The sequence below is a fragment of the Hippocampus zosterae genome, chromosome 8, assembly GCF_025434085.1.
Source record: "Hippocampus zosterae strain Florida chromosome 8, ASM2543408v3, whole genome shotgun sequence".
Lineage (NCBI taxonomy): Eukaryota > Metazoa > Chordata > Actinopteri > Syngnathiformes > Syngnathidae > Hippocampus > Hippocampus zosterae.
Window position 1 is genome coordinate 4911651 of NC_067458.1, and position 23124 is coordinate 4934774.

Here is a 23124-nt window from a genome sequence, read left to right on the forward strand (position 1 = left end):
CGGAATCGAACCTTTCACCTCTGCATTTTGAGGAGGACCAGTCGACCGCTGGGCCGCTGCCATTTGACCGTGGAGAACATTTTGGCGGCGACTCAAAGTTTAGCCTGCTTGTGATCCACAGAGGCAGAAAGCCGATGCGCGGACTTCCCGGAGGCCATCGAAGGACGGATGGATGGGCGGATGCATTGACGGAGCAATTCCATCGGGCGAGTTTTGGTCCTCAAGCTGTGACGTTGAACCGTTTTTTTTTTGTTTTTGGTCGGTTGAGACATCCAATGGCCGCAGATGGATGGCATACGTTCAACAGTCCACGGGACCGGTGAGTGAATCGCAGCTCCAGGAGTCTTGAGGCAGAATCAAACGAGTGATTCTTAGGCTCCGTCCAAGCAACAGCGTTACGGGTCTGGGCGCGGTTCTTGTTCCGGTCCGCCCGCAGATCAGAAAGAATTCTGAGGGCCAAAGGCAAAGGCGTCGTCGCCGTCCCTCACACGTTGGTCTCCAGGCCGTTCACGTCCACCACGGAGTGGTCCTTTTTCCTCTTGGCATGTCGCGGGGGGACGCGCGGCTTCTTCCTGTCGGGCGGCGGCCGCAAGCCCTCCTCCAGCCGCATGAGGCGCGCCACCTCGGGCGGGACCGGCGCGTGCTTGGACGGCGGCCGGCGCTCGCCGTCGGTGTCGTGGCAGTTCATGAGCGAAGCCGCCACGCTGGCGCGGCTCTCACACACCAGTGGCACCTGCGCACCGCCAAGGAGTCGGGAAACGCGGGGTAAGAAAATGACAGACTTGGCCGGCGAACGGGAATCAAGGACATGGGAGGTGAGGCGAAAGGGCGCGGAAAGTAGGAAACCACGCCGTCATCACACGAGAAAGAAGGAGGCGGGAAGTGAGTAAACAGAACAGCGGGCGGACGTCGGCAACGGGGAAAGAAGAATTGGAGAAAGGGCAAACGAGGACGGTGAGAATTGAGGCAGGAAGTCAAGACGAAAGACAGGCGGCAACGGGAAGTGAGAGGACGGCAAGTCGGACGAGCGAGCGCTCACCCCGCCTCCCTCCTTGATGAAGTCCTTCCGGCAGATGTGCGCCATGATTCCGGTGGCGAGGGCGTCGCCCATGACGTTGACCATGGTACGGAATCGGTCTCTGCGCAGGCCAAAAGGTGACGCGGGATCACCGAGGCGTCGCCGACATTCTACACGCGAGCCACTTACAGTGCCCAATCCACGGCGATGATGAGGCTGATGTCGTCGGTCGGCAGGCCGACGGAGGTCAGCACGATTACCATGGTGACCAGGCCCGCTTGGGGAATGCCCGCCGCGCCGATGCTGGCGGCCGTGGCCGTGATGCTGCCAAAGAAGGAAGGAAGCATCAGTAACACGGGTCCCAATAGTCCTGGGGACCGAGCCTTGCCTTGAACCGCACAACATGCAAGTCGGAAGTTGGCTCGGGCACACTGAGAGGTAAGAAAGGAGCCATGAGGGAGCGGCAAGGAAGGTTCCACTGACCTGATGGTAATGATCTGTCCCAAGTCCAGCTCGTAGTTGTTGACCTGCGCAATGAAGATGGCGGCCACGGCCTCGTAGAGCGCCGTGCCGTCCATGTTGATGGTGGCGCCCACAGGCAGCACGAAGCGAATGATCCGCCGGTCGATGTGGTTGTTTTCCAGGAGGCACTTGAAGGTGATAGGCAGCGTGGCCGAGCTACGGGCGAAAGAGTCACACGAGCCGCCCGGACGGTGACCCCGAGCGCCACGCGACGAGTCGGGCCGGGCGACGAGTCGGGCCGCGCGACGATGCTTACCTGGACGAGGTGGCTAGGGCGATGAGGAGCGCCTGGAGGATTCCGCGGATGTATACGATGGGGCTCTTCTTGGTGATGAAGAAGTACATGGCGGGCAGGATGAAGAGGCCGTGCAGCACCAGGCCCAGGACCACCGTGACGGCGTAGAAGCCCAACTTCTTGCCCATGGCCGACGGGTCGCTCATCTCCAGGATCTTGCCCGCCACCAGGAACACGATCCCGAACGGGAAGTACCTGCGGCGTGGGGAGGGTACTCACACCGGGTACTCTCATGGGTCAGTTCGGGGACGAAGGCGCACGCGCCAGGATGTCTGAGGCGCGGACTCCAATCGGAAGTCTACTTACCAAATGACAACGGCGACTATTTTGAGCACAGCCTCGTTCAAGCTCTGGCAAAGGTTGACCAAGGCGCTGCCGTTTGGACCCATCCTGCCCAACATGATGCCTGCAACGACACCACATCATGCACCATCTTGCTCCCGAATCTTAATCCCGAGTTTGGACAACGTTACCCATGGTGGCAGAAAAGATGACGATGCCGAGGACGTTCATCCCGTCGCTGGTCCCCTCCCTGGTTTTGACCAGCAGGTCGGGGGGCGGCGTCAGGTCCAGCGAGAAGTTCCGGACGTCGCTCCCGTTGTCGTCCCGGATGCCGTAGATGAGCGGCGGCCGCGTGACCGACCGGGACGCCGTCCGGGCCGACGTGGGCTTGGTCTGCACCGTGTACTGGCTGCTGGTTCGATACTGTCCAAAAGCACGGAGCAACGCGCCATGGTGGACGCCGCCACGGACACGCCGCCGGAAAGGACGGACTGCATGTGCAGAGATGGAACTCACGATGGAAAACACGGAGCCGGAGAAAAAAAAGTCTGGGCATCGACGGGAGGGCCGCTATATTGTTCCTCTTAACAAAGCAAGGTCGCGTGATTCGGACGATTACGTTGGGAAACGCTCCCAAAATGTAGCGTACGGAAAGGATATTTTTAACTGCACGGCATAGATTTGATGACAATCCAAGTCGTGAACTAGAAAAGAAATGGGCTCGCAACATGACCACAAAATACGGTCGCGCTTTGGTGAGCATCCCGCGTCCCACAAAAGAGATTGATTATTCATCCGGTGAAAGGAATGACGCAGAGGTTAGCTTGAATTCAAATTTGCTGAACATAGGCTTTAGCTCAAACACACACACGTCTCCCTTTGCGTGTTTTTTTCTTTTCGCTTGGGGGTGGCCAGGCTGAGGCAGCATGTTGCAGCTGCCCCGGCAACAATTTTGCCAAAAAACCACAAAGAGTGATGCAAGGCCATACCAGCAACAGATACATCAGGGTGCCAGACTTTGTCGTTTCCAACTTTGGGTGAACAAGATGGTCAGCAAGATTGAGCAGGCGACCAACATGACAACGGAGCGGAGAATGAAAAAGATGGACGATACGACCGTAAAGACCAGGTGACCCACAAAATGGACGAAAGACGCTAGTGTGCAAAAGGTCGACAAGACAGCAGCCGACATGGGACCGCGTGACCGACAAGATAGGAGACACAATGGTGAACAAGTTGATGGAGCGGGTGGATGGGTGACACGGCGGTGAAAAGATGCTGGACACGGATGCCAAACACGGCGGTGGAACGGATGGCCAACGAGATGAAAGACTTGATGGTGATCAAGATTTCCCTTTGGGTCACCTGTTGGAAGGTAGCCTGCACCAGATTGGCCGGGAACATGTTTCTGCGGGATAAAGGCGATCAATTAAAAATCCTGTTCTCCTCAAATGTGTACTTGGGAGCGAGACTGGACCCGTGCGCACGTGTGGTAAGACGCAAAATTGCGAGCGTATTAGCTGGCGTCAAGGAGGCACGTGTGGACGGAACAGTTCCGGTCCCGGCTTTGAGCCTCGGCCGGGGAACTTCCCGGGCGAAAGCCATTTGGTCAGAGACACAATGGCCAACTTCTGCCCTCGAGGCGGCACTGGAGCCAATTTCGCAGGGATTTCTAACCTCTGCGAGAAGATCGCACGGCCGACCGCATCTTCGTCACCTGCTGGGAACAAACCGCGACGGGGGAGAAATCTCACCGGATCAGGTCGAGCAGAGCGTCCGCTGAGCTCATGATGGGCTTGCCGCTGTCCTCCGAGTCTTCCTTCTGGGCGGCGCCGCCCGGGTGGATGACGGACACCATGACAATGCCCACGATGACGGCCACGAAGGTGGTCCACAGGTAGTAGGACACAGTGATCAGGCCCAGCCGACTGGAGCACTTGGCGTCCAGCGCGGCCAGGCCTGACATCAAACTGCAACGGCAAAACGCAAGACGCCGCGCGCGGGGGTAACGTGAAGGTCATTTGAAGATAACACGTTGGCAGCATGAAGGCGACGACACAAAGTCAAAGGAAGGCAGGCTGAAGACAGCGTCGCATGTCGGCGACGCTAAGGCGGCAAGATGACTCGGTTGGGCCCTCTCTACAACGCACATGCACCCACACAGAATCTAAGAGTGCGGCGCGAGTACCTGGACACCACCAGAGGCAGAATCAGCATCTTCAGCATCCTCATCAGGAGCTCGCCAGGAAACTGGAAATATTTGACTTCCTGTTTGGGGAGGAGGGGGGGGAGGAGAAGAGAGACAGCACAGAAAAGGTGCCTTCACTATTTCCTGTTACTTGACCATCCGAAAAGGCTTTGCAGACGGCTGTGTTTCAAGTCACCCGCCATAATCGGATGACAGACAAGCAAAGATATGTTTCATGAAATGACTGATAAGTAAACTAGGTGCTACACGACAAGGATTCGCATTCGCTATTTTCTTTCCCCATTGAAATGGCCGCCAATGCAAACGCCATTCACCCGTCGCAGCTGACAAATGATGTGCTTGTGTTATGTCATGGGAAAAATGTTCCGTATTTGATGAAAACGTGGTCACACAATTCTACAGAATGTGAAGAATTCACCAGTTTGCATCCTGATCGAATGCTTCCATTCGATTGGTTGTGCCAATCTTTTCGTTCTGGCCGTCTTGGCCACCGGGGGGCAGCATCACTCGGTCACGCTACGTCGTCCGTCTCGAAAGAGCGGTTGCGCGCATCGCCACCAGAGATGGGAAACTCAGGTCCAGAAAGTCAAAAGCCTGCCAGAGTTTGCTTCTACTCCGGTTGCTCATTTACTTGCCGCTTGAGGAGAAGCACCGGTGGCTGAAGCCAAATCGCAGCGGGGGCTCTGCGGACCCGGATTTCCCATCTCTGGCCGTTGCTAGCGACGCTTTTGTTACACGATGTGCCAGCAGGGACGTTCCGAAAGCAAACTGCCGCTTGTCATCGACCGAACTGACTTGCCTGCCACCGTGCGGCGCTCGCGTCTCAACTTTGCGCTTGGAAGTCAGAGCAAAACTTCGGCACAGCGGTGCCTCATACGTCGAAAACTCCCAAGTCGAGTGTTAGCTGGCTAACAAGAAAAACTAAACTTGGGGAAAGAGAAGCCACGAGACTCGTCGTCGCTTTGACGTCACTGGATCGACATCGTCAAGTCATCGCGGTGACATCACGTGACTTACCGGTACTGTACTTGTTAATACCAGTCGAGTACGAGTTGATACCACACAACTAGTTTGAGTACCAACTAGTACCGGCAGGGACGGTTCGCATCGTTCATGACATTGAGTGTTCAGAGTGGCAGGGCTAGTCAAGAGTAAGTACGCCAGATCGGAGCTAGTACAAGTTTCTGTCCGACCGGTCCTTCATTCAGATGAGCGCACTCGTTTTACTGGGGCAGGCCAGCAGGAAACTGCGGCTACACACGCAACGTGCAGGCCTCTGTTTGCATTGCCACGTGACTTTGCAGCTGTTCTCTATCAGCCCTCATTATGTTGGGCCGCTGCCATCTCGACTTGGACCAAGCGGCGCCACCGACGCCGTGATGACGGCTGGCTTAGCTCGGGGCAGGGGGGGCGTCATAAAGGCAAAATGCTCCTTCGGATGCCCTCTCCGCATTGAGCAGCAAAAATTGCTTTTCCTTTTGACTTTGATATAGCTTCACACAATTACCTTTTTATTAGCGACCAGCAACTATCCTTCGCCAATGTGGCAGTGGAGGTCCTATGAGCCAACGTCTCGCTCCAAAGATGTGCGGCAACTGGCGCAAGGATGGTCTGACCTTAACTCAGAGGTGTCAAAGTCCGATCCTCCGGAGCCGCTGTCCTGCATGTTTTCCACCTCTCCCGGCTGTGACGCACCTGATCCGAGTGATCAGAATCGTGATTGCTGATGAGATGATCATTCGGATCAGGAAGACATGGAAAACATACGGGACACCGACCACCCAGGACCGGTCTAATTGACAACTCTGACGACGAGCCTCACTTCTGATTCGCGGCCAGGTGATGTTTCGCCCCGTTAGTGTCACGCACTGCAGTTTCTCCCCTCGCCGTACTTTATGAGCGCACTCGATGAATCCCTATCCAAGAGTTTCCGGACTCTTGCGAAGAGAGAGCAAGTCTGAGTCCTGAAATGCTTGAACATGATCATAGTCATATTCTCATTGGAACGCTTCACTCCGAAAATATGTTTGCTGTAAAAGAAAGAGAGTCCGTCGAACTTGGCGAATACATGGGCGTCAGAACGGGGCCTCCTCTACCTCCCGTTTGAGCCAGGACGCGCCCCGGTACCGTCTGCCATCTGGACCGTATCGAAACCGCGAAACGTTGGGAGTCATGGCCACCGTCAAGGGAGTCGGGTCCGACACAAGGAGGGAAACGGCAAGGCGAGCTGGCGCAGGAGGATGAGGAAGAGGAGGAGGCCTAATGGATGGCTGCTAAAGCGCTTTGCCAGCAGCCACTAAGCGCCGGCGGCTTAGTTTTGCTGTGTGACAGCCGGATCAGCGACCAGCGACCCACACACATGCGCACATTTTGACCAATACGCAGATTTACACACCCTGATACACAAAACACACACACCTATTTCATTTGGAATTTGAAAGCATTTCAAAGTTGAAATGCAAAATGTTTCACTGAAGCAAATTCATTTCAGTCCGAATAAATGTTTTGATTCTAAATGATTTCTCCAAATGACGTCAATGTGGCCTTGACTTTCATTTGCGTTTGGCATTTACTTTGAAACTTTCAAGTTGGGACTGAATTGACCGTCACAACCTCAAATTCAATGTCATGTTCAAAGACATTCAGCCCAGTTGTGCCATTGGCAGCGTTTGGCATGATCGATGAGTCACGGATACGAATGCTCCATTCGGCACAATCGAGACTTTCATTCTCATTCCCTATCTTCTGTTTGTCATGACATGAAGAGGAAGTTTTAAATGAACGACCCTGGTGAGGCCAAGCGCTTGGGAAAGTGAATGAAGCAAGGAAGGAAGGTTTTTCAAACCATCTGTCCCGTTTGTGTGCGCGGCGCCAACCTGCTCGGAGAGCCGCCTGGTCCTGAGGAAGAATCCCAGAAGGCAGCCGACGACCACGGCCAGCACGGACATGATCAGGAGACCATTTTGTTTGCAGACGTTCTTCACCCTCAGCCAAACGGCCTCCAGGCCCACCGCCATGGTCGCCCGCTCACCTGGCCCGCCCCTCACCCCCCCGCTCTTCGTCTCCCTCAGGCCGCCATGCAGGTTCAGAGACGCGAGCGACGTGGTCCCCAAACGCCACCGGGATGCGAAGAAAAGCGACTTCCCGCTGATGCGCGGCGCTTCTACAGCTCCAGGTCCCGCCTCGGCATCCTGCCTATCCTCACGGGCTGCTGCACCACTCTGCGCTAAGCTGGCATTCTCGGAGCCGGACGCTAACCTCGTGCTGACCAATCCCCGCCCGCCGTAGCCCCGCCTGGCTGGGCTCCATCCATCCATCAACAGCTGGCGGCCACGTCCGCGCGGGTTAACATGTCCAATCCTGTTATACGGCCGCTGTAGCCAACGGTCTGAGGATGGATTAACATGGCGTGGACAAAAAAATAAATAAACGGAAGCGGACAAAGAGGTTCGCCCTACTGTGGCTTATTGTGGCCTCAAAACTCACTTGTATTCTTTGGCGTTCGACTCAGCATGATTTGTCCTTGATTTTACTGCTTGGTGCTTTCCACCGCCTTTATTACCGATTCGTCTTACTGTTTATTGTATATGTTAAATCGCTCCACGTACAGCACTTTGTATGCAGCGATGGCTGTTCGAAAGTGCTCTATAAATACTGTTGACTTGACTTGACTTGACTTATTGGGACTCGCCCGGTGTCTCCCTTAAAATGTCTTCGCAGTACAGTATAGCCATTGGGGATGTGCAAATGATGAGTGCAAGCATTCGCTCATTCCTAACTCCCCAACACAGGCGCTCGATTGCTGAAAGGATGAACCAAATGAACGGGCACTTGAAGCAGCGCATCAAACTGCGCCTTACTCTCAATTCCTATGTTGCAAAGAGAGCGTGAAAGTGCCATGTCGCTTGCGCAGCAAGTGCGCATCAGACGCTATCGGCGACTCAGCCGCCCCGGGGCATGTTTGAAACAGTTTTGTGACATTCCAGTTGGAGTTGACCGTAAAATGAAACCCACAGCAAAAAGAATGGTAACCGGTGCCAATGCTAAAGTCAATTTAATATGATATCGACATGCTCGTAGGAAATTAGCTTTGACTTCCAGGAGTGGCTTTCCTTAAATTAACGAACATTTACACATAAGTGCTGCAGATACACATGTCGAGGGGCAATAATAAAAGGCATACATTTTTCCAAATGTATGCCTTTTCCAAAAATGGTGGTACAGGCATCAATTGGTTAGCATGTCCACTTCACAGCGCAGAGGTGCAGAGTCTGCTTCCAGCTCTGTGGAGTTTGCATGTTCTGCCCGGGCCTACGTGGGTTTTCTCTGGGTACTCCGCTTTCCTCACACATTCCAAAAACATGCATGGCGCATTAATTAAATTGTCCCTTGGGGCGATTGTGAGCCCGGATGGTTGCTCGTCTATCTGTGCCCTGCGATGGGCTGGCCACCGGCTCAGAGTGTCCCCCGCTTCATGCCCGAAGACACCTGGGATAGGCTCAAGACACTTGTGAGGAGAAGCAGATCAGAAAATGGATGGATGGTTTGACATTGCGATGTAAACCATAGGTGAGGGTTTCAAAAGAGAGAGAGAGAGAGAGAGAGAGAGAGAGTGTGTGTGTGTGTGTGTGTGTGTGTGTGTGTGTGTGTGTGTGTGTTGGGAGGGTCGTATGAGGGTTAGCTATTTTTGTGAAGTTGCACAAGTGGAGGTGGAATGATGTCCTGGGTCTCCCCCGAAACACGCAAGACCGCATCACACTCATGTGTCGCACCGCACGGCAGCAAGTACGGGCGCGGATTTGCGCAAGCACCACGTTATCGTGTGAAAGTATTTTTTGTTTTTGATGGTTTTTTTTCTCTCTCAATTGGTACACACAGACGCTCCTCTTGCTAATCCTGCCCCTTTTGCCAATATTTCCCTACGGCTCAGAGTCGATGGGGCCGGAATTACACGGGATTAGATTAGCGGCAACATGACATGACAGCATGCGCTCATTCATTCCAATTTCCAAGGCCACGGGCGCCCCAATGGCGTCCAAGCGTCACCGCAATCTCATGACTATGTAATGAAGGGGAAGCCGAGAACCGCAAGGTGACCCGCTCCGTAGTTATTAAACGAGACCACAGGAGGATTTGAGTTTATACGTTTTACCTTCAAACCGGGGCGGAGAGTGGGGGTGGGGGGGGGGGGGGTCATCGTCGCCAGGATGAAGCTTTGAAGAGTGAGTTTAGAACTCTGGTTCATGTTCCAAGTTGAATTTTTTTACGAGAAAGTTGGGATTTTAAGTTAAATCTAGTTCTCAAACTAGGGTTAGGCTTTCTCGAGTCTCGGTCAGGGTTTCACAATTGGGTTTCAAACCAGGATCAAATGCAGAGTTTCAAATGATGGTGTGAAAATAGGGTTAGGGGGTTGAAATTGGGTTGAAAGGATAGCGTTGTGTCAAAGCAGATTCTCAAAATGGGGTCTCAAGCCTGAAATGCAGCTTTCAAGACAATGTTTTGGTTGCAAATGTCCTATGGGCCATCGTGCAATTCGCCCTCCGGAGAAGACGGTGGCGAGAAGCCGTCGACCGCAACAACAGTCACGTTGTGGGCGAAGAACAAAACTTGGATGGCGAAGAAGGAGGCAAACGTTTTGACTTGTCCCCGTTTAATTCATTAAACGAAAAAAAAAGAAAAAAATCATACGGAAGTGTCCCGGTGTTGGTGCGGTCAAAAGGATAAATTACGTGTTTAAACGCAATCATTTAGCTTAGTATGCGGGCTAAGCAACGATGGGGCGCAACGTCATCAATGAGCGACGAGAAGACGACAGTTAGCAGAAGTTAGCTTAGCCAAGGCGGCCTCCGACGAGATGTGGAGACGAGCGGGCACCAGCGACGCTCTCGACCGGGCTCGAGCGCTACTGGCCGCCAAGAGCAACAAAAACCACGGCGACCTACGAGCAGCCGGCGCCGATGCGGTCAGTCAGGCGGCCGTCGCCATCCAATCAGCCTCGCGTGACCTCGTCTAATGTCGCGTTTAGGCTTTCAACATCCGACGGCTGAAACGAGGTTCAATGTTTCATGTTTGGGTTCAAGTTCAAATGGAGGTTGTTAAATAAGCGTTTCAAAAAAGGTTTAGGATTTCAACCGGAGAACAAAGTTGCGACAGGCGGCCCGGTAGTCCAGTGGTTAGCACGTCGGCTTCACAGTGCAGAGGTACCGGGTTCGATTCCAGCCCCGGCCTCCCTGTGTGGAGTTTGCATTTCTCCTCGGGCTTGCGTGGGTTTTCTCCGGGTGCTCCGGTTTCCTCTCACGTTCCAAAAACATGCGCTCTAAATTTTCCTCGGTGTGAGTGTGAGCGTGGATGGTTGTTCGTCTCTGTGTGCCCTGTGATTGGCTGGCAACCGATTCAGGGTGTCCCCCGCCTACTGCCCGGAGAAAGCTGGGATAGGCTCCAGCACCCCCGCGACCCTAGTGAGGATCAAGCGGTTCGGAAGATTAATGAACAAAGTTGCGGTATTCCTCACTGTGGGATGGATGGACGGATGGCGAAAGGTTACCTGACTCGACACAAGGTTCGGGTTTAAATGATTCTGTTCGTCAAGCGTGCGTTGCTGTGTCGTTGACAGGACGCCCAAAGCCGAGCGGCTCCTCCAAGCGGCAGCGACGTCTCGTCGGACTCGAGCAACCTGTGCCCGCTCGACTCGTCTTGGGGACAGCGAGGAGACGCGGCAGGGTCCCGCTCGCCGTCGCGTTTTCTGAAGAAGGCGGCGGGGTCGCGTGAAGACAGGTGTGTCGAGGTAGGCGGGGCTAAGAGCTCTGCCCTTTCGCCTCCATGGCATACTCCGCTCTTTTGAATCGTGTGTTTCTCAACTCACTTTCTCATTTCCTTCTCCTGAATTCTTTTGGGCTTCTTGTCTTCCCTCGTTTACTTCTCTTTCTTCTTGTGCTTTTTTTCTTGACACTCCTCAATTCCTCTCCTCCATCACTCCTCCACTTTCTCATCCTTTCTTCTTCACCTCCTCCACTTTTGCTCATTCTCCTTAATTGTTCCCGCTTTCATCCTTCTCTCTCTCTCTCAAATGTTTGACTGTCTCCTAATTGAGTTTGCTCGTCTTGCTCCTGTCCTCGTTTTCCGTTGACTCTTCTTCTCTTTCTCTTCTCTTGGCTCTTTTGTTTTTTTGGTTGGATTTTGGTCAACTTTGGCAATTCTCTTCCTTGCGCTCTTCAGGCTGCCGTCGCGGTCCAAACCGGGCTCGCAAGCCTCCGCCCTGAGGAGGTTGGCCCTGATCGAGAGACGCGTCCACGACCGTCAGCGAGGGGCAGGACCCCGGACCCGAAGCCCGAGCTCGGACCCGTCGCCGGCCTCGCGACCCCCGTCGTCGGCCGGTCGGGAGGCGACGCGCTCGGTGAGGAAGAAAGCTGCGGGGTCTACCCGTGGGGGGTCCAGCTCCCTGCTCGGATGTAGCCAAAGCGCGGACAGCGATGAGGAGGAGGTGATGAAGCTGGTGGGAGACGGCAACTTGAGCGGGTCGTCGTCCGGGAGCAGAGCGGGCTCGGTACCTTCTTCTTTTATTTTTGCCGTCAGACTTGAGAGCCATTTCAAATCATTGACTGTAGCTTTTACTTTTCGATGGTATGGAAAACATTCCCTGTCCATTTCTTTGTCCATAAACAGCACATTATTTGCAATTTGCATTGCGGAAAACGCACCAATAAAAGGGGATGACAATTCAGTTCCTGGTTTTGCATGCCAGAAAATTGCAACAACTACTGTTAACAACAATTCCTACGTACGCTTTGTTGTTTGAAGTGTTTTTTTGCGGGGGGGGGTGCAGATGCTCAGCCAAAGAAGCCCGAGGTCGGCGTCCCCTCCGCCCCGCAGAGACGCCCCCATCTCACCCTCCTCTCGCATGGCCTCCCCCACCCGTGCTAGGCTCCCACCGGAAGCTTTGCTCGACCCCCCGAGGTCTCAATTCTCCCCCCGGCGCGCCCCCAGTCCGACGTGCTCGTCCGGGTCGGCCCCGAAGGAGATCCTCTCGCTGGAAGAACTTTTCCCGCTTGGATGCGGCGCCAGCCAAGCGTCCTCACAAGGTGAGACACACGCCCGGCTAACCAGACAATCAGGGGCCGGATTGTTCGCGCACGAAAATGAGAGACAAAAGTCAGCGACACCCGCAGCGCACCCTGTTGATGAGTCTTGGTCGTGTCGTAGAGCGCTTTTGGGTCAACGTGAAGACGTTGGAAGATGTTGGCTCGGCCGGCAGCAGGACGGAAGCAGAAGAACCGACGCAGGTTGACGACGCAAATTCTGTAAGTCTGCCATCCCAACCGACCTTCTGATGAGGGAGGCTCCCAAAGTGGTCACGACATGTGCCGATGTGCGCGCAGGGATCGGACGAGCTACGCGGCATCTGGGTGCCGACGGCCGACTACCAAAGTGACTTCGAGAGCGCCGGGTGTACGGAAAGCGGTCGCTGCGGTAGCAGTGGACAGGTCGCCCGCAAACACGCGCGCACTCATATGTCACGGACACATTGTCGTAATTGCTCCAAAAAGATAATCCTGCCCTGAGCGCTGCGCTCCGACTGATCCCGGCCGAGCGTGAGGTCGTCCCATCTCAGGTTGGGGATATTCAACAGCTCGGATTGCTTTGCGTCGACTTCGGTTGACGGCGATGTGCACCCAATGGACGTCAGAGATGGACGAACAACTCGGTGAAACGTGGCACCGGCGGGAATCTTTGCACGACATTCCAAGACATTTCTATGGGAAGAACCAAAGCGACATCATTCGGCCGTAGCAGGCGCTGTCCGTCGCGGCGGCGACTCCGTCCTTTAGACCAACATCTCTTTTTCCGTTTTGCCGCTCACGCCCCCGCCAAAAATAATTCATAAAAGAGCACAATTGTTTGAAGAGTTTGGAAGTGGGCCAACAATTTGAAAATCTTGCTGCGTGAACTGGCCTCGAGTCTCGCACTCACACACGTCCCTCAGAGAGTCACGCGCACCCTCTCTCACTCAGGTGTCGGAACACCTGCCAGGCAACGGCGAGGAAGAAGAAGCGGTCGGGTCGACGCCACGTGAGGCCTGGACGGAAGGCGGGGACGCATCCTCGCGGCCGTCCCACCGCCCCACGCCGCCCGCCAGATCTCTCGGTCGGGCGTCCTCGTCATCCTCCCCGCTGCCTGGCCAGCGCTTGAAAGATGCGGCGGCACAGACGGACGCCGACACGTGGCCCGCGTGGGGCTCGCCCCCGTCGTTGCCGCTAACCGACCTGCTGAAGCAGCGGCTAGCCGCCGCTCGCCGCGTGGCGAGAAACAGCCGCAGGCGCCGCGACGGCCTCATCCGCAGCCTGGGGCCTCCCGCCTACGCATACGCCACCCTGCGCCAAACCATGGAGGTCAAGAAGACACACGCACTAATTGCCGCACTTTCACACACGTGCAGTTTCACTCATTTGCTCACGTTCAACTCTTCTTTTGCTTACACAGCTCATCAGTAAAACAAAGGTGGCCAGAGTGCGCGAGACACACACGTGATTGTTCGCCGCGGACGACCACTCTCAATTGGAAGATCATCATCGCCTTCCCGACTGAGCAAGGCCGACCGCTGTGAAGATTACTTCATCGTCCAACGGGGCCGGCCGGATTCAGAGGGAGCCCCGTCTTTCCGAAGGCGGCTCCATCTTGTTCAATGGACTCGGATATCATCGTATCGTACGAGGTTGGGTCCAATGTTTGCCCTCCTGGGGGTTATGGCCCTTTTCTGCCCTTTTCAAGTGACGCTCTGAGATATACGATCATGGTATAGCCAAAAGGTCAAGCGGAGCTGCAGCGTTGCCACACCATAACATGAGCAGAGTTGGCTTATGGGAAGCGGCACCAAAATAAAATGTTAACCAAGTGCCTCACTCAAAATTCAGACATGCAATCACCTGTTTATTGATTTCGGGGGGGAAAAAAACAAACATAAAAGGCTGTCACCGCTGCTTGTGGTTGGACGGGGCTGGACGAAGGTACAAACGTTGACATTGACACGGGCCGTCAGTAGGGGTCGTTAAAGGGGTAATGAGGATGCCCGGCGTCGCGGGGAACCGGCTTCCCATCCACCTGAGCAACAAAAGGCCAAGGTGATGTCACTTTGCAACGCGCACCCGATTGTAACAAAAGGAAGGTCTTCGACAAGCTGCTAGTATGCTTTCAGGGCCGATTGACGCGCCGGCCCGATTTGCACGAATACAGTGGAACGTTAAATAATCGAAAATCCACATCTTATTGACCTCCATTCAGATGCAAATGTTTGCCAGGAAAAACGGGGAGGGGGTGGGGGTGGGGTGGGGGGGGGGAATCAAAAACTACATCGGGTGCTGGTCGGCTTGTGCTTCTGAAAATAAAAGAATGGTAGTCTTCACTTGACACCAGATATTTGCCTTCCTTTTTGTTGTTACAAGAAAATAGTCTTGACTGACCAATTTTGAGTGAGGAGAAGCGGATCCGAAAACGGATGGCTGACGTATTTTGAACAACGCGACAGGTTGTCGCGCTTCCTGGTGGCCGGGGAGCGCAACGCCGACGGCCATTGACATGGGGATGCCCGGGACAGAACCACGGCAAGGAGTGTCCCTATACAGAAGGGGGGCGGGTGGGAGGAAAGTGCTGCGGCTGACTTACTTGAATGACGGGCAGGATGTAACGCCAGTTTTTGTTAAGCGCCGCCAGGTCGCTCATCTCCTCCGCCGAGAGCGTAAAGTCAAACACCTCCAGGAAAAAAAGACGATAGATCACTCAATAAATAATAATGAAACATTTCCGTTATCATCATTCAACGCAAACAGCTGAATGTTTGTATATTTTCCATCTCAAATTCTGTTTGGACTATTTGTGTATTTCTTTTCAAAAACATATTCATCAATATTTATGTTGCGAACATTTGTCTATTTTTATATTTGTGCAGCATATTTTTCCAAGTCTCTTTTCTCTCAATGTCACTGTATGTTTCCGAAACTCGTGTGGATTTTTCATATTCTTTCGCATACGTCAAGCGTTGCGCAAAGCGCACCGACATCTGCGGCAGATGCATCAAAGATGGATAACGGTGGCATGGTGACACAAATGCCGTCGCTGTAACGCGGACATCTATCTTGAAGAAGGAAGAAAGTAAGAAAAGCTTCTCTATGCTTTCCTGGATTTCAAGCTGTTCGGCTATCAGACCAAATGGTTTTGAGTCACGCGTCTCCTCGCACCACGCTCGTCGTGGCTGCAGCATTTTTGCGGGCGCACTGAGCGCGGTGCCTACTTGCAGGTTTTGTCGGATGCGCGAGGGCGTTACGCTCTTGGGAAGGGTGACCACGCCGCGCTGCGTCTGCCACCTGCACACGGGGGAAGCGCGCTCAGCTGCCAGGGCTGGACAACGGTGCCAACAAAACAAAAGTCCCCCGCAAAATCGGCGGTGGGGAGGGCTGACCTGAGGAGGATCTGAGCGGGCGACTTTTGGTATTTGGCGGCCAAGGCGGACAGGGCGGGCTCGTCCAGGAGCGCGGGCTCGTCGGGGTGTTTCCAGGCCCGGTCGGGGGAGCCCAGAGGGCTGTAGGCCGACATGGCCACGCCCAGCGAGCGGCAGTGCGCCAGCAGCTCTGTCTGCGCCAGGTACGGGTGGCTCTCCACCTACACACATTTTTTTTTAAATGCTGGCCATTATTCGTATTGTTTTTTTTTTCCCTTTCCCCCCCAGGCCTGTTGGTCCGGGTTGATGCTGATAATCCGGGCCAGTACGCGACCTGCAGGACGGCGGGCTTGACGCAGGCGGCGGCCACGACCTCATCCAGCTGGCGCTTGTTGAAGTTGGAGAGGCCGATGGCGCGCACCAGGCCTTTGGTCAGCAGCTGCTCCATGGCGCCCCAGGTGGCCCGGTAGTCCACCACGTCGTAGAGCAGCGGGCCGTCCCCGCCGGCCCTGGGGAAGGCCTCCTCCCCGCGCCTGACAACCGACAACGACAAAAATGCAACGTCACAAAGTCAGACTCTTTCCGATAGCCAACGGTGAACTGCGGACCTTTCTTTCACCTAAAGTGGAACCTTTTGCTCTTGTTGGGGCAAAAGGTTGGAGGACTTGATCCTCACTAGGGTCGCGGGGGGTGCTAGAGCCTATCCCAGCCTCAACGGGCAGTAGGTGGGGGACACCCTGAATCGGTTGCCAGCCAATCACAGGGCACACAGAGACGAACAACCATCCACACTCACACTCACACCTCGGGACAATTTAAAGTGTTCAATCTGCCTCGGGCGAGCCCACCAACAGTCAAATATGGCTGGAAGTGATGCCCTTCTATTGCAAAACTGTGGTGCATTTTTTTCCATGCTTTCTGTCATCCTTTTTTGTTTTTCAGAAATTTTAGTTCACGGTTTTCCCCTGTTCTGGGATTCCCCCCCTCTCATCCAGAGTCTTTTTTCAGTTTCTTGAAAAAATGTTTTTCTGAATAGATTCTTTTTCTCAATTATTCAGAATAATTTGCCCGTGGTCTTTTAAATATATATTTATCAGATTTTTAAATGTTTATTTGGGGGATCCTACATTTTTAAAATAGTTTTTGGACACATTAGTTCTGCTTTTTTTTTTTTGGTACAATAACCACGTTTTTCAATTTGTCTGAATAATCCTCCCTGTTTGAAAAAGAAGAAAAATGTTTTTCTGATTGTACTTATTTTTATGTTTTTAAGATTTTCTTGCATTATTTTTAATTGATTAGTTTTTATTTTGGTTTCCTGATTTTTTTTTGGCGTTTTTTCCGGTTTTGGATTTCATAATAATAGAACATTATATGTGTTTGCGTGGGAGCGACCGGAAGGCGTAGGGCCAGTGGATGAGGTAGAGGTCAAGGTAGTCCAGTTGAAGGTCGCGCAGGGTGCGCAGGAGGGCGGGCTCCACGTCCTCGGGGTGGTGGCACGTGTTCCACAGTTTGGACGTGACGAAGACGTCCTCCCGCCGCACGCCCTGACAAAAGGGACAAACTGAGCTAATGTCGGCTTTCTGCCGGCGCGCGCGATTGACTCACGTGCGGCTGCGCGAAGGTCTCGCCGAGCGCCTGTCCGATCTCCGCCTCGTTGCCGTAGACGGCGGCGCAGTCGATGTGGCGGTAGCCCGCCTCCAGGGCGCATTTCACCGCCTCTTTCACCTGACAGACACAAGGCGACCGAGCACAATGTGTGAAGCCACCCCTCTAACCCTCACGTGGAAAACCTCGAAGCGGGTGCCGAAAAGCCCGATTCCGACCCCAATTTGAGCAGCTCGGCCATATTTTCTCAAGCAGGCTTTTGAACTCCCCGATTTCATCAGGCCCGAACTCTTGGAGGCTCGGAAGGCCAAGCCTCGTTTCAAACCCCGGTCTTCTGTCAAAACGCCACTTGGAAGCCCTCGGGCGTTTGGAAAGCCCCATTGCAAACCCTGTCCGGGATCCCTCCTTTCAAACACTAACCTGGAATTGGAAAGCTAACTCCTCATTTGGAAGCGCGCCAGTCATTGCCTGAAACCTTCAGGCCAAGCTCCTCGCGCTATCTCCAAAACCGACCCGCGCCTTCAGGCCGTCCTCCGAAAGCCGAGCCCCGTGTTGAAATCCCAAACCGGGTTTGACGCCCTCATCCCAACTCTCATTTCCAAAAGCATAACCCGGGTTAGAAATTGCAAACCGCCATTTGGACTAGAAAGGCCATCTCGAGAGCCGTATTTAAAGCCCACGTCGAAGATTGAAAGCTGGATTGTTAAAAAGCTGACGGTTCCCCCTCGGGGCGTTGGCCTCACCTGCCCTGGCGAGCTCTTCCACGTGCCGAGTCCGATAAGCGGCATCTTCTGGCCTGTGTGGAGGACAGCGAACTGGCTCATCCTCACGCTGCGCTCCACAACGTCCTCACATTTAGAAGAAGAAAAAACAAACAAACAATCAATGACAACATTCATCGTCATCGACACATCGCTGTCAGCCGAGTCATCTGCAAAATCTTTTGGAACGTAGAGCACAACAGAGATGTGATCTACAGCCACACTTGCGAGCCAATGTTCTTCTTGGGAAGAAGAAGCAGCAGAAGAAAAAAAAGTTCTAAAAAATCAACTTCTATGTGCCTGACCAATTTCATCAAATGTTGAATTGACGTCAAATAATTTATTGATATAAAACATCTCATTCTAGTTTTTGGGGCGGGGTGGTTGGTTTCTAATGAGGCAATGACATCAAAAAACACAAAGAGGAGTCGATGACCGAAGAATGAAACCCAATCCAAATGTATTGTGCAATATTCATGACATAAATGTTAGACGAATGATCATATAAATTTCTTCAAATAAATGAAGCAATTATTTCATTGGGAAAATCGATGTCAAATTATTCATTTTAAGATTAGATTTGTAGTTACGTGACTTAAAATAAGCCAATTAACCAAGATCAATGAATATGAAAATAAATCGGTTCATGAAGCTGTTTTAGGGAAGGAAAATCCAGATGATGCACTTTGTCCAACCAGGTCCCAAAACACAAAACACCCTTCCACGAGCGGGAGACAGGAAGAGCACGTGATGCTGACTTGCATTTTTCTTTTAATCAGTCAGTTAGTTGCACACTGAAGGTTTAAAAAAAACGAAAAACAAAGACAAAGTCGAGGCCGATTTTCCTGCACCGAAGCTTCTTGTCTAACTTTGAAGAACACTCTTGTTCATTTGCGAGATTTCGACTCTCCACACACAAAATATGGAGGGACGTAGGTGGCAAGTTGCTCGCCGAACTGCAATTGAGTCAAATCTCGGCGCTCTCTTCGGAAGGTGCCCTCACAAAAGGTTCACGACGAATTGAACGATGATGCCAAGCTAACCTGGGCGAATTTTTCCTTGGAGGAGGTCCTGTAGCTTGTCGCGCCGTCTGCTCTGCTGGCTCGCGGACCTTGGCGTCTTGTCTCGTCCGCTGCTCTCCAGTGGGCGCAACAAAAAGCAGGTCCTTGATTGGCCGTCGCTTCCGTCTGGCTCGTCCCGCCAAAATAAAATCGAGCCGTCGATTGCCGGAACCCATTCAAGTCTCGAGGGCGCTCAAACGCACATTCATGACGACGACAGTATTTCCAAACGCAAACCCGACTCCACGTTTCAAGCCCCAATCTTGGCTTCAAGCCTCGATTCAAGACGTCAACCCCAATATTCACTGTCATTTCAAATGGCCAAAATTAGGTTTGGAGACCCGATTTCAGACTTTTATTTTGAAATCCCGGTTAAGCGCAAACACTATGGCCCAGGCTTGAAGCCCGAAACAAATCTCAAATCGAGGATGAAATACAGTACTTCATTTGAAATGTATTTTGATTCAAACATAATTCGGATCCGTAATCCGATCTGGAAATGCGAATTTAAGTTTTCTCTTTGGCTTCAAATCGAGGATGAAATACAGTACTTCATTTGAAATGTATTTTGATTCAAACATAATTCGGAGCCGTAATCCGATCTGGAAATGCGAATTTAAGTTTTCTCTTTGGCTTCAAACCTTAATCAAAGTTTTCAACCCCAAAAATAAAATCTGCAAACGTGTGACCCGGGAGGGGGCTCCATCGTACTCGACGAGTACCGTGTTGGCCGACGAATTGCGCAGATTTGGCCACTCTGGCCACACCCTGTCTGCTGTTGATGGAAAATGACCTCAAATAGTTCGCCCGTACACCTCACAAGGCAGACGTGGTGGCTTCGAATCCATCCCCGACCTAGTTGGCTTTTTTCCGGGTCCCATGGTTTCCTCCCACACCCCAAGAAACATGCATCATACGTTGATGGAACATTTTTCCGAACCGCTTGATCCTCACTAGGGTCGCGGGGGGTGCTGGAGCCTATCCCAGCCGTCTTCGGGCAGTAGGCGGGGGACACCCTGAATCGGTTGCCAGCCAATCACAGGGCACACAGAGACGAGCAACCATCCACGCTCACACTCAGACCTAGGGACAATTTAGAGTGTTCAATCAGCCTGCCACGCATGTTTTTGGAATGTGGGAGGAAACCGGAGCACCCGGAGAAAACCCACGCAGGCCCGGGGAGAACATGCAAACGCCACACAGGGAGGCCGGAGCTGGAATCGAACCCGGTACCTCTGCACTGTGAAGCCGACGTGCTAACCACTGGACTACCGGGCCACCCGTTAATGGAACACAGCAGTTAAAATAAAAACGTCCCGAGGTGATTGTGAGCGCAACTGGCTGGCAACCCGTTCTGTGTGCCCCCCGCCTGAGGAGAAGCGACTCAGACAACGGATGGAGAAATATGGCGCCTCTTATCTTGTTCGGCTTTGCGTTGACATCGCTTGCAGCAGAGCCGCCAGGGGGATGGAAACCGTTATGCATTCATTCCACTTTCATTGTACCCACAATGCAATAGTCACAAGAGCGCGCCCACGCACACCCAGAATGGTGGTAACTGTTGAAACTCAATGTGGGAAGAAAAGTTGTAATTGAGTAAAACTTCCTTCGGCATTTTACTATCAAGGAAAAAAAACCCCTCTGGTTTTCAAGTCTTGAAAAATAGTTCCGATTATTTAAATAAGATAACATTTTAAAACGGGAACGTTAGAGACTGGATTAGGAGAATTTCAAATATGTTCTTAAAGAAAGCAAGAAATTGCAAGACTGAAATTTGGGAAGAAAAACAATTCCAGAGTCCAACACGTTTGAAGTCTAGGTATCGAGTGGGAGAAAGATTCAACAAGAGCAAGCCATTTATTGGACGGCAAATGAGTTGAGGATGTCCCCTTCATCCTTTGACCCATTGCTGCTGCTGCCGCCTCCGAAACCACTGGCGCTGCAGCGGCCCCACCGGCGGGAAGGGACAAATCGGGTGGATGGCCGGCTGGTGGTCGGCCAGACGCTCCTCGCACAACCTCGCTTCCGGACTCTCGTGGTACAACAGGCTACACGTGGGTTCCGCCGCGCCAGCCGGGAGTCGAGGAGAACTCTGCGGACCAAAAGGGGGTCGATGCGTGCGCTGCGCCCCAGTCCGTTTTGCAGTCAACTTACGTTTCGTGGATAGGTTTCACACTCTGGGCCTCTCATGGCTTTTTGTTTGTAGTAATAGGCCACTTTGCAATAGGCATGATTCTGAAAAAGAAAAAGAATGCAGTCACGGCTCATTGTTGACGTTGGAGCTTGGACCGAGAGCGCGCCGCAAAATACAGCAGCCAACACATCCAAAAGCCAGAACCAGCGATCGAAAAGTCGAGTGGGGAGCCGCCGCGAGCGTGAAGTCCAGCTCACCGCTCGATCCGGGCAGAGGGGCGTGCAGGGCGCCAAGGTGTGTGCGGCCTCTCGGGGGCAGTTGGTCTCCACCAGCGCCAACTCCAGCCAGGTCACCCAGCCCGTCGACGGCATGTACTGCACCCCCAAACAAAAGAGGAACGCCCGCAAACGGCACTCGGCTTAGACTCGTGCGCCCGGCCGGAGAGGGACGAGCGGTCGTGCCACCAACCCAAGCAAGCCGGTCGGCCGGACGCTCACCCGAGTCATGACGTGAGCCACTTCCAGCAGGGCCATGTAACTGGGGTCGCCGCCCCCCCGGTTGTACTTGTCGACCGCCTCCTGGGCCACCTTTACAGCCGTCGGCTCGCTCAGCGGCAGCAAGATGGAGCAGTTGGCACACGTCTTAAGCAGATCCTCATTTGTCGGGTCTGCACACAAGTCAGCTGCGTGTTAACTCAATAGTGTTTCTTCAATTTGGGGGGGAGGGGGGGAGATTCCAAGTTTTTTTTGTAAATCTACCCAGGAGGAAAGAAGGAAAAAAACTGAACACTGCACTTCGCTTCCACACCCCTCATCATTTTGATTGCACGTAAGGACCGGTTGGGGGTCATGACCTGGTCTGGTGGCGCAGTCGTATCTCGTCACTGTTGCCGCGCCCCACGTGACCCGAAGACTGGCCCAACAGGTGGCCACTGCGCCCTAAACCATGCAGAAAAAAAGTCATGTCTTGATGAAACCTCGACGGCAAACACGGCACAGATGGCCGTCAAGACAACCACGTCTTACCCGCTCGAGCCGTTCAAAAGGCTGACATTGCTCAAAAGATTTGGGGTTGGTGAAGTGACATTTGGTCTGCACCAGCTTCACGTGTACGTCCACGTGGCAACCGCCGGGCATCTGCATTGACAAAAGATCATCAATAAAATTCCCCCCCCCTCCCATCTCACCTCTCTGCCAGAGAGTCTGTTGAAGCGGATCCATCGGCGGTGCGCGCTCACCTGTTGGTATTTGCTGCTTAGGACCTGGCGTAGCTTGAACTTGAAACCATGCTTGTGATGTCGGTTGACGTGTCTGACGACGAGGCTGGCCGCAGCCTCGGCGCTGCTCTGGTCGCACGTGACCGCCACCGCCGACGAGAACGACGACGACTCCCCCAGCAGGTTCCGAGGAGCCAAGGCGCAAAACAGCATCGCCGCCAACAACATCGTGACAACTTGAAAAGTAACGACGAGTCGCGAGGCGACCAGCCTTTAGCCGGCCCGGTCGCTTCGGGCCACCAATCGAACGCGACCACAAATGCGGGACAGCTGCGTGCTCCGGACCGGCAGGCGTGCCTGCAATCAGCAGCCCCGCAAGGCCGCCTCGGCACCGAGCGAAAAGTCGCAAACCAGCGTCCACGCGCCGCAAGTCAAATGGAATGGAGAAAAAAACACAAAACAAAATGATGACACCACCGCAAGAATCAAGTCGGGCGATTACAATTAAGGAAACAAGACGGAAAAAGTGTTTTTTTTTCACTTGAAGAGCAATCTGGGAGTAACTTACTTGCTTCATATTTCATTGAAGA

The 23124-nt window shown here is 53.3% G+C and overlaps 4 protein-coding genes across 6 annotated transcripts in view; 1 reads left to right on the forward strand and 3 right to left on the reverse strand.

Annotated features, from left to right (window-relative positions):
- Positions 1 to 19375, reverse strand: part of LOC127605692 (aldo-keto reductase family 1 member A1-B-like) — a 70313-nt gene extending 50938 nt beyond the window's left edge. Inside the window, 10 exon segments of the mRNA XM_052073463.1 lie at positions 14299 to 14421; positions 14983 to 15069; positions 15608 to 15680; positions 15776 to 15975; positions 16089 to 16287; positions 17150 to 17301; positions 17363 to 17482; positions 18106 to 18210; positions 19167 to 19231; positions 19234 to 19375. Coding sequence (XP_051929423.1) covers positions 14356 to 14421; positions 14983 to 15069; positions 15608 to 15680; positions 15776 to 15975; positions 16089 to 16287; positions 17150 to 17301; positions 17363 to 17482; positions 18106 to 18210; positions 19167 to 19231; positions 19234 to 19360 — 1194 coding nt within the window. The 5' untranslated portion in view covers positions 19361 to 19375 and the 3' untranslated portion in view covers positions 14299 to 14355.
- LOC127605659 (excitatory amino acid transporter 5-like) lies at positions 251 to 9798 on the reverse strand. The gene is made up of 12 exons (XM_052073410.1): positions 7994 to 9798; positions 7203 to 7783; positions 4306 to 4385; positions 3872 to 4087; positions 3483 to 3525; positions 2309 to 2540; positions 2142 to 2241; positions 1797 to 2030; positions 1502 to 1696; positions 1208 to 1342; positions 1040 to 1139; positions 251 to 733 (listed from the first exon to the last, which is right to left on the reverse strand). Exons 2-12 carry the CDS (start codon positions 7641 to 7643, stop codon positions 485 to 487), a joined length of 2025 nt encoding a protein of 674 aa, XP_051929370.1. The 5' UTR covers positions 7644 to 7783; positions 7994 to 9798; the 3' UTR covers positions 251 to 484.
- On the forward strand, positions 9925 to 14727 carry c8h19orf44 (chromosome 8 C19orf44 homolog). 3 transcript variants are annotated; one of them, XM_052073444.1, is made up of 8 exons: positions 9925 to 10288; positions 10940 to 11100; positions 11542 to 11806; positions 12149 to 12404; positions 12526 to 12623; positions 12702 to 12806; positions 13335 to 13712; positions 13804 to 14727. In XM_052073444.1, exons 1-8 carry the CDS (start codon positions 10181 to 10183, stop codon positions 13849 to 13851), a joined length of 1419 nt encoding a protein of 472 aa, XP_051929404.1. In that variant the 5' UTR covers positions 9925 to 10180; the 3' UTR covers positions 13852 to 14727. The 3 variants fall into 3 exon arrangements, with proteins under 3 accessions (XP_051929404.1, XP_051929405.1, XP_051929403.1); XM_052073443.1 differs by having other exon boundaries at positions 9927 to 10288; positions 11542 to 11869; XM_052073445.1 differs by lacking the exon at positions 10940 to 11100 and having other exon boundaries at positions 9926 to 10288; positions 11542 to 11869.
- Positions 19376 to 21022: 1647 nt separating the features above from the next.
- Positions 21023 to 23118, reverse strand: LOC127606162 (antihemorrhagic factor cHLP-B-like). Its single transcript, XM_052074245.1, has 8 exons — positions 23103 to 23118; positions 22556 to 22770; positions 22344 to 22454; positions 22172 to 22256; positions 21816 to 21985; positions 21576 to 21692; positions 21339 to 21419; positions 21023 to 21276 (listed from the first exon to the last, which is right to left on the reverse strand). Exons 1-8 carry the CDS (start codon positions 23116 to 23118, stop codon positions 21076 to 21078), a joined length of 996 nt encoding a protein of 331 aa, XP_051930205.1. The 3' UTR covers positions 21023 to 21075.
- Between the last annotated feature and the right edge of the window lie 6 nt (positions 23119 to 23124).

What these genes read in the sequence shown, in the direction of transcription:
- LOC127605659 (XM_052073410.1), bottom strand. Translation starts at nt 7,643, where the DNA reads ATGGATGGATGGAGCCCAGCCAGGCGGGGCTACGGCGGGCGGGGATTG. An exon ending in GGACAGATCATTACCATCAG is followed by an intron (nt 1,343 to 1,501) that starts GTCAGTGGAACC and finishes CTTCTTTGGCAG; the next exon opens with CATCACGGCCACGGCCGCCA. An exon ending in TCATCAAGGAGGGAGGCGGG is followed by an intron (nt 734 to 1,039) that starts GTGAGCGCTCGC and finishes GGCGGTGCGCAG; the next exon opens with GTGCCACTGGTGTGTGAGAG.
- c8h19orf44 (XM_052073443.1), top strand. Translation starts at nt 10,181, where the DNA reads ATGTGGAGACGAGCGGGCACCAGCGACGCTCTCGACCGGGCTCGAGCG. An exon ending in GCGGGGTCGCGTGAAGACAG is followed by an intron (nt 11,101 to 11,541) that starts GTGTGTCGAGGT and finishes TGCGCTCTTCAG; the next exon opens with GCTGCCGTCGCGGTCCAAAC. An exon ending in AGGTTGACGACGCAAATTCT is followed by an intron (nt 12,624 to 12,701) that starts GTAAGTCTGCCA and finishes ATGTGCGCGCAG; the next exon opens with GGATCGGACGAGCTACGCGG.
- LOC127606162 (XM_052074245.1), bottom strand. An exon ending in TAAGCAGCAAATACCAACAG is followed by an intron (nt 22,455 to 22,555) that starts GTGAGCGCGCAC and finishes TTGTCAATGCAG; the next exon opens with ATGCCCGGCGGTTGCCACGT. An exon ending in CGACTGCGCCACCAGACCAG is followed by an intron (nt 21,986 to 22,171) that starts GTCATGACCCCC and finishes ACTTGTGTGCAG; the next exon opens with ACCCGACAAATGAGGATCTG.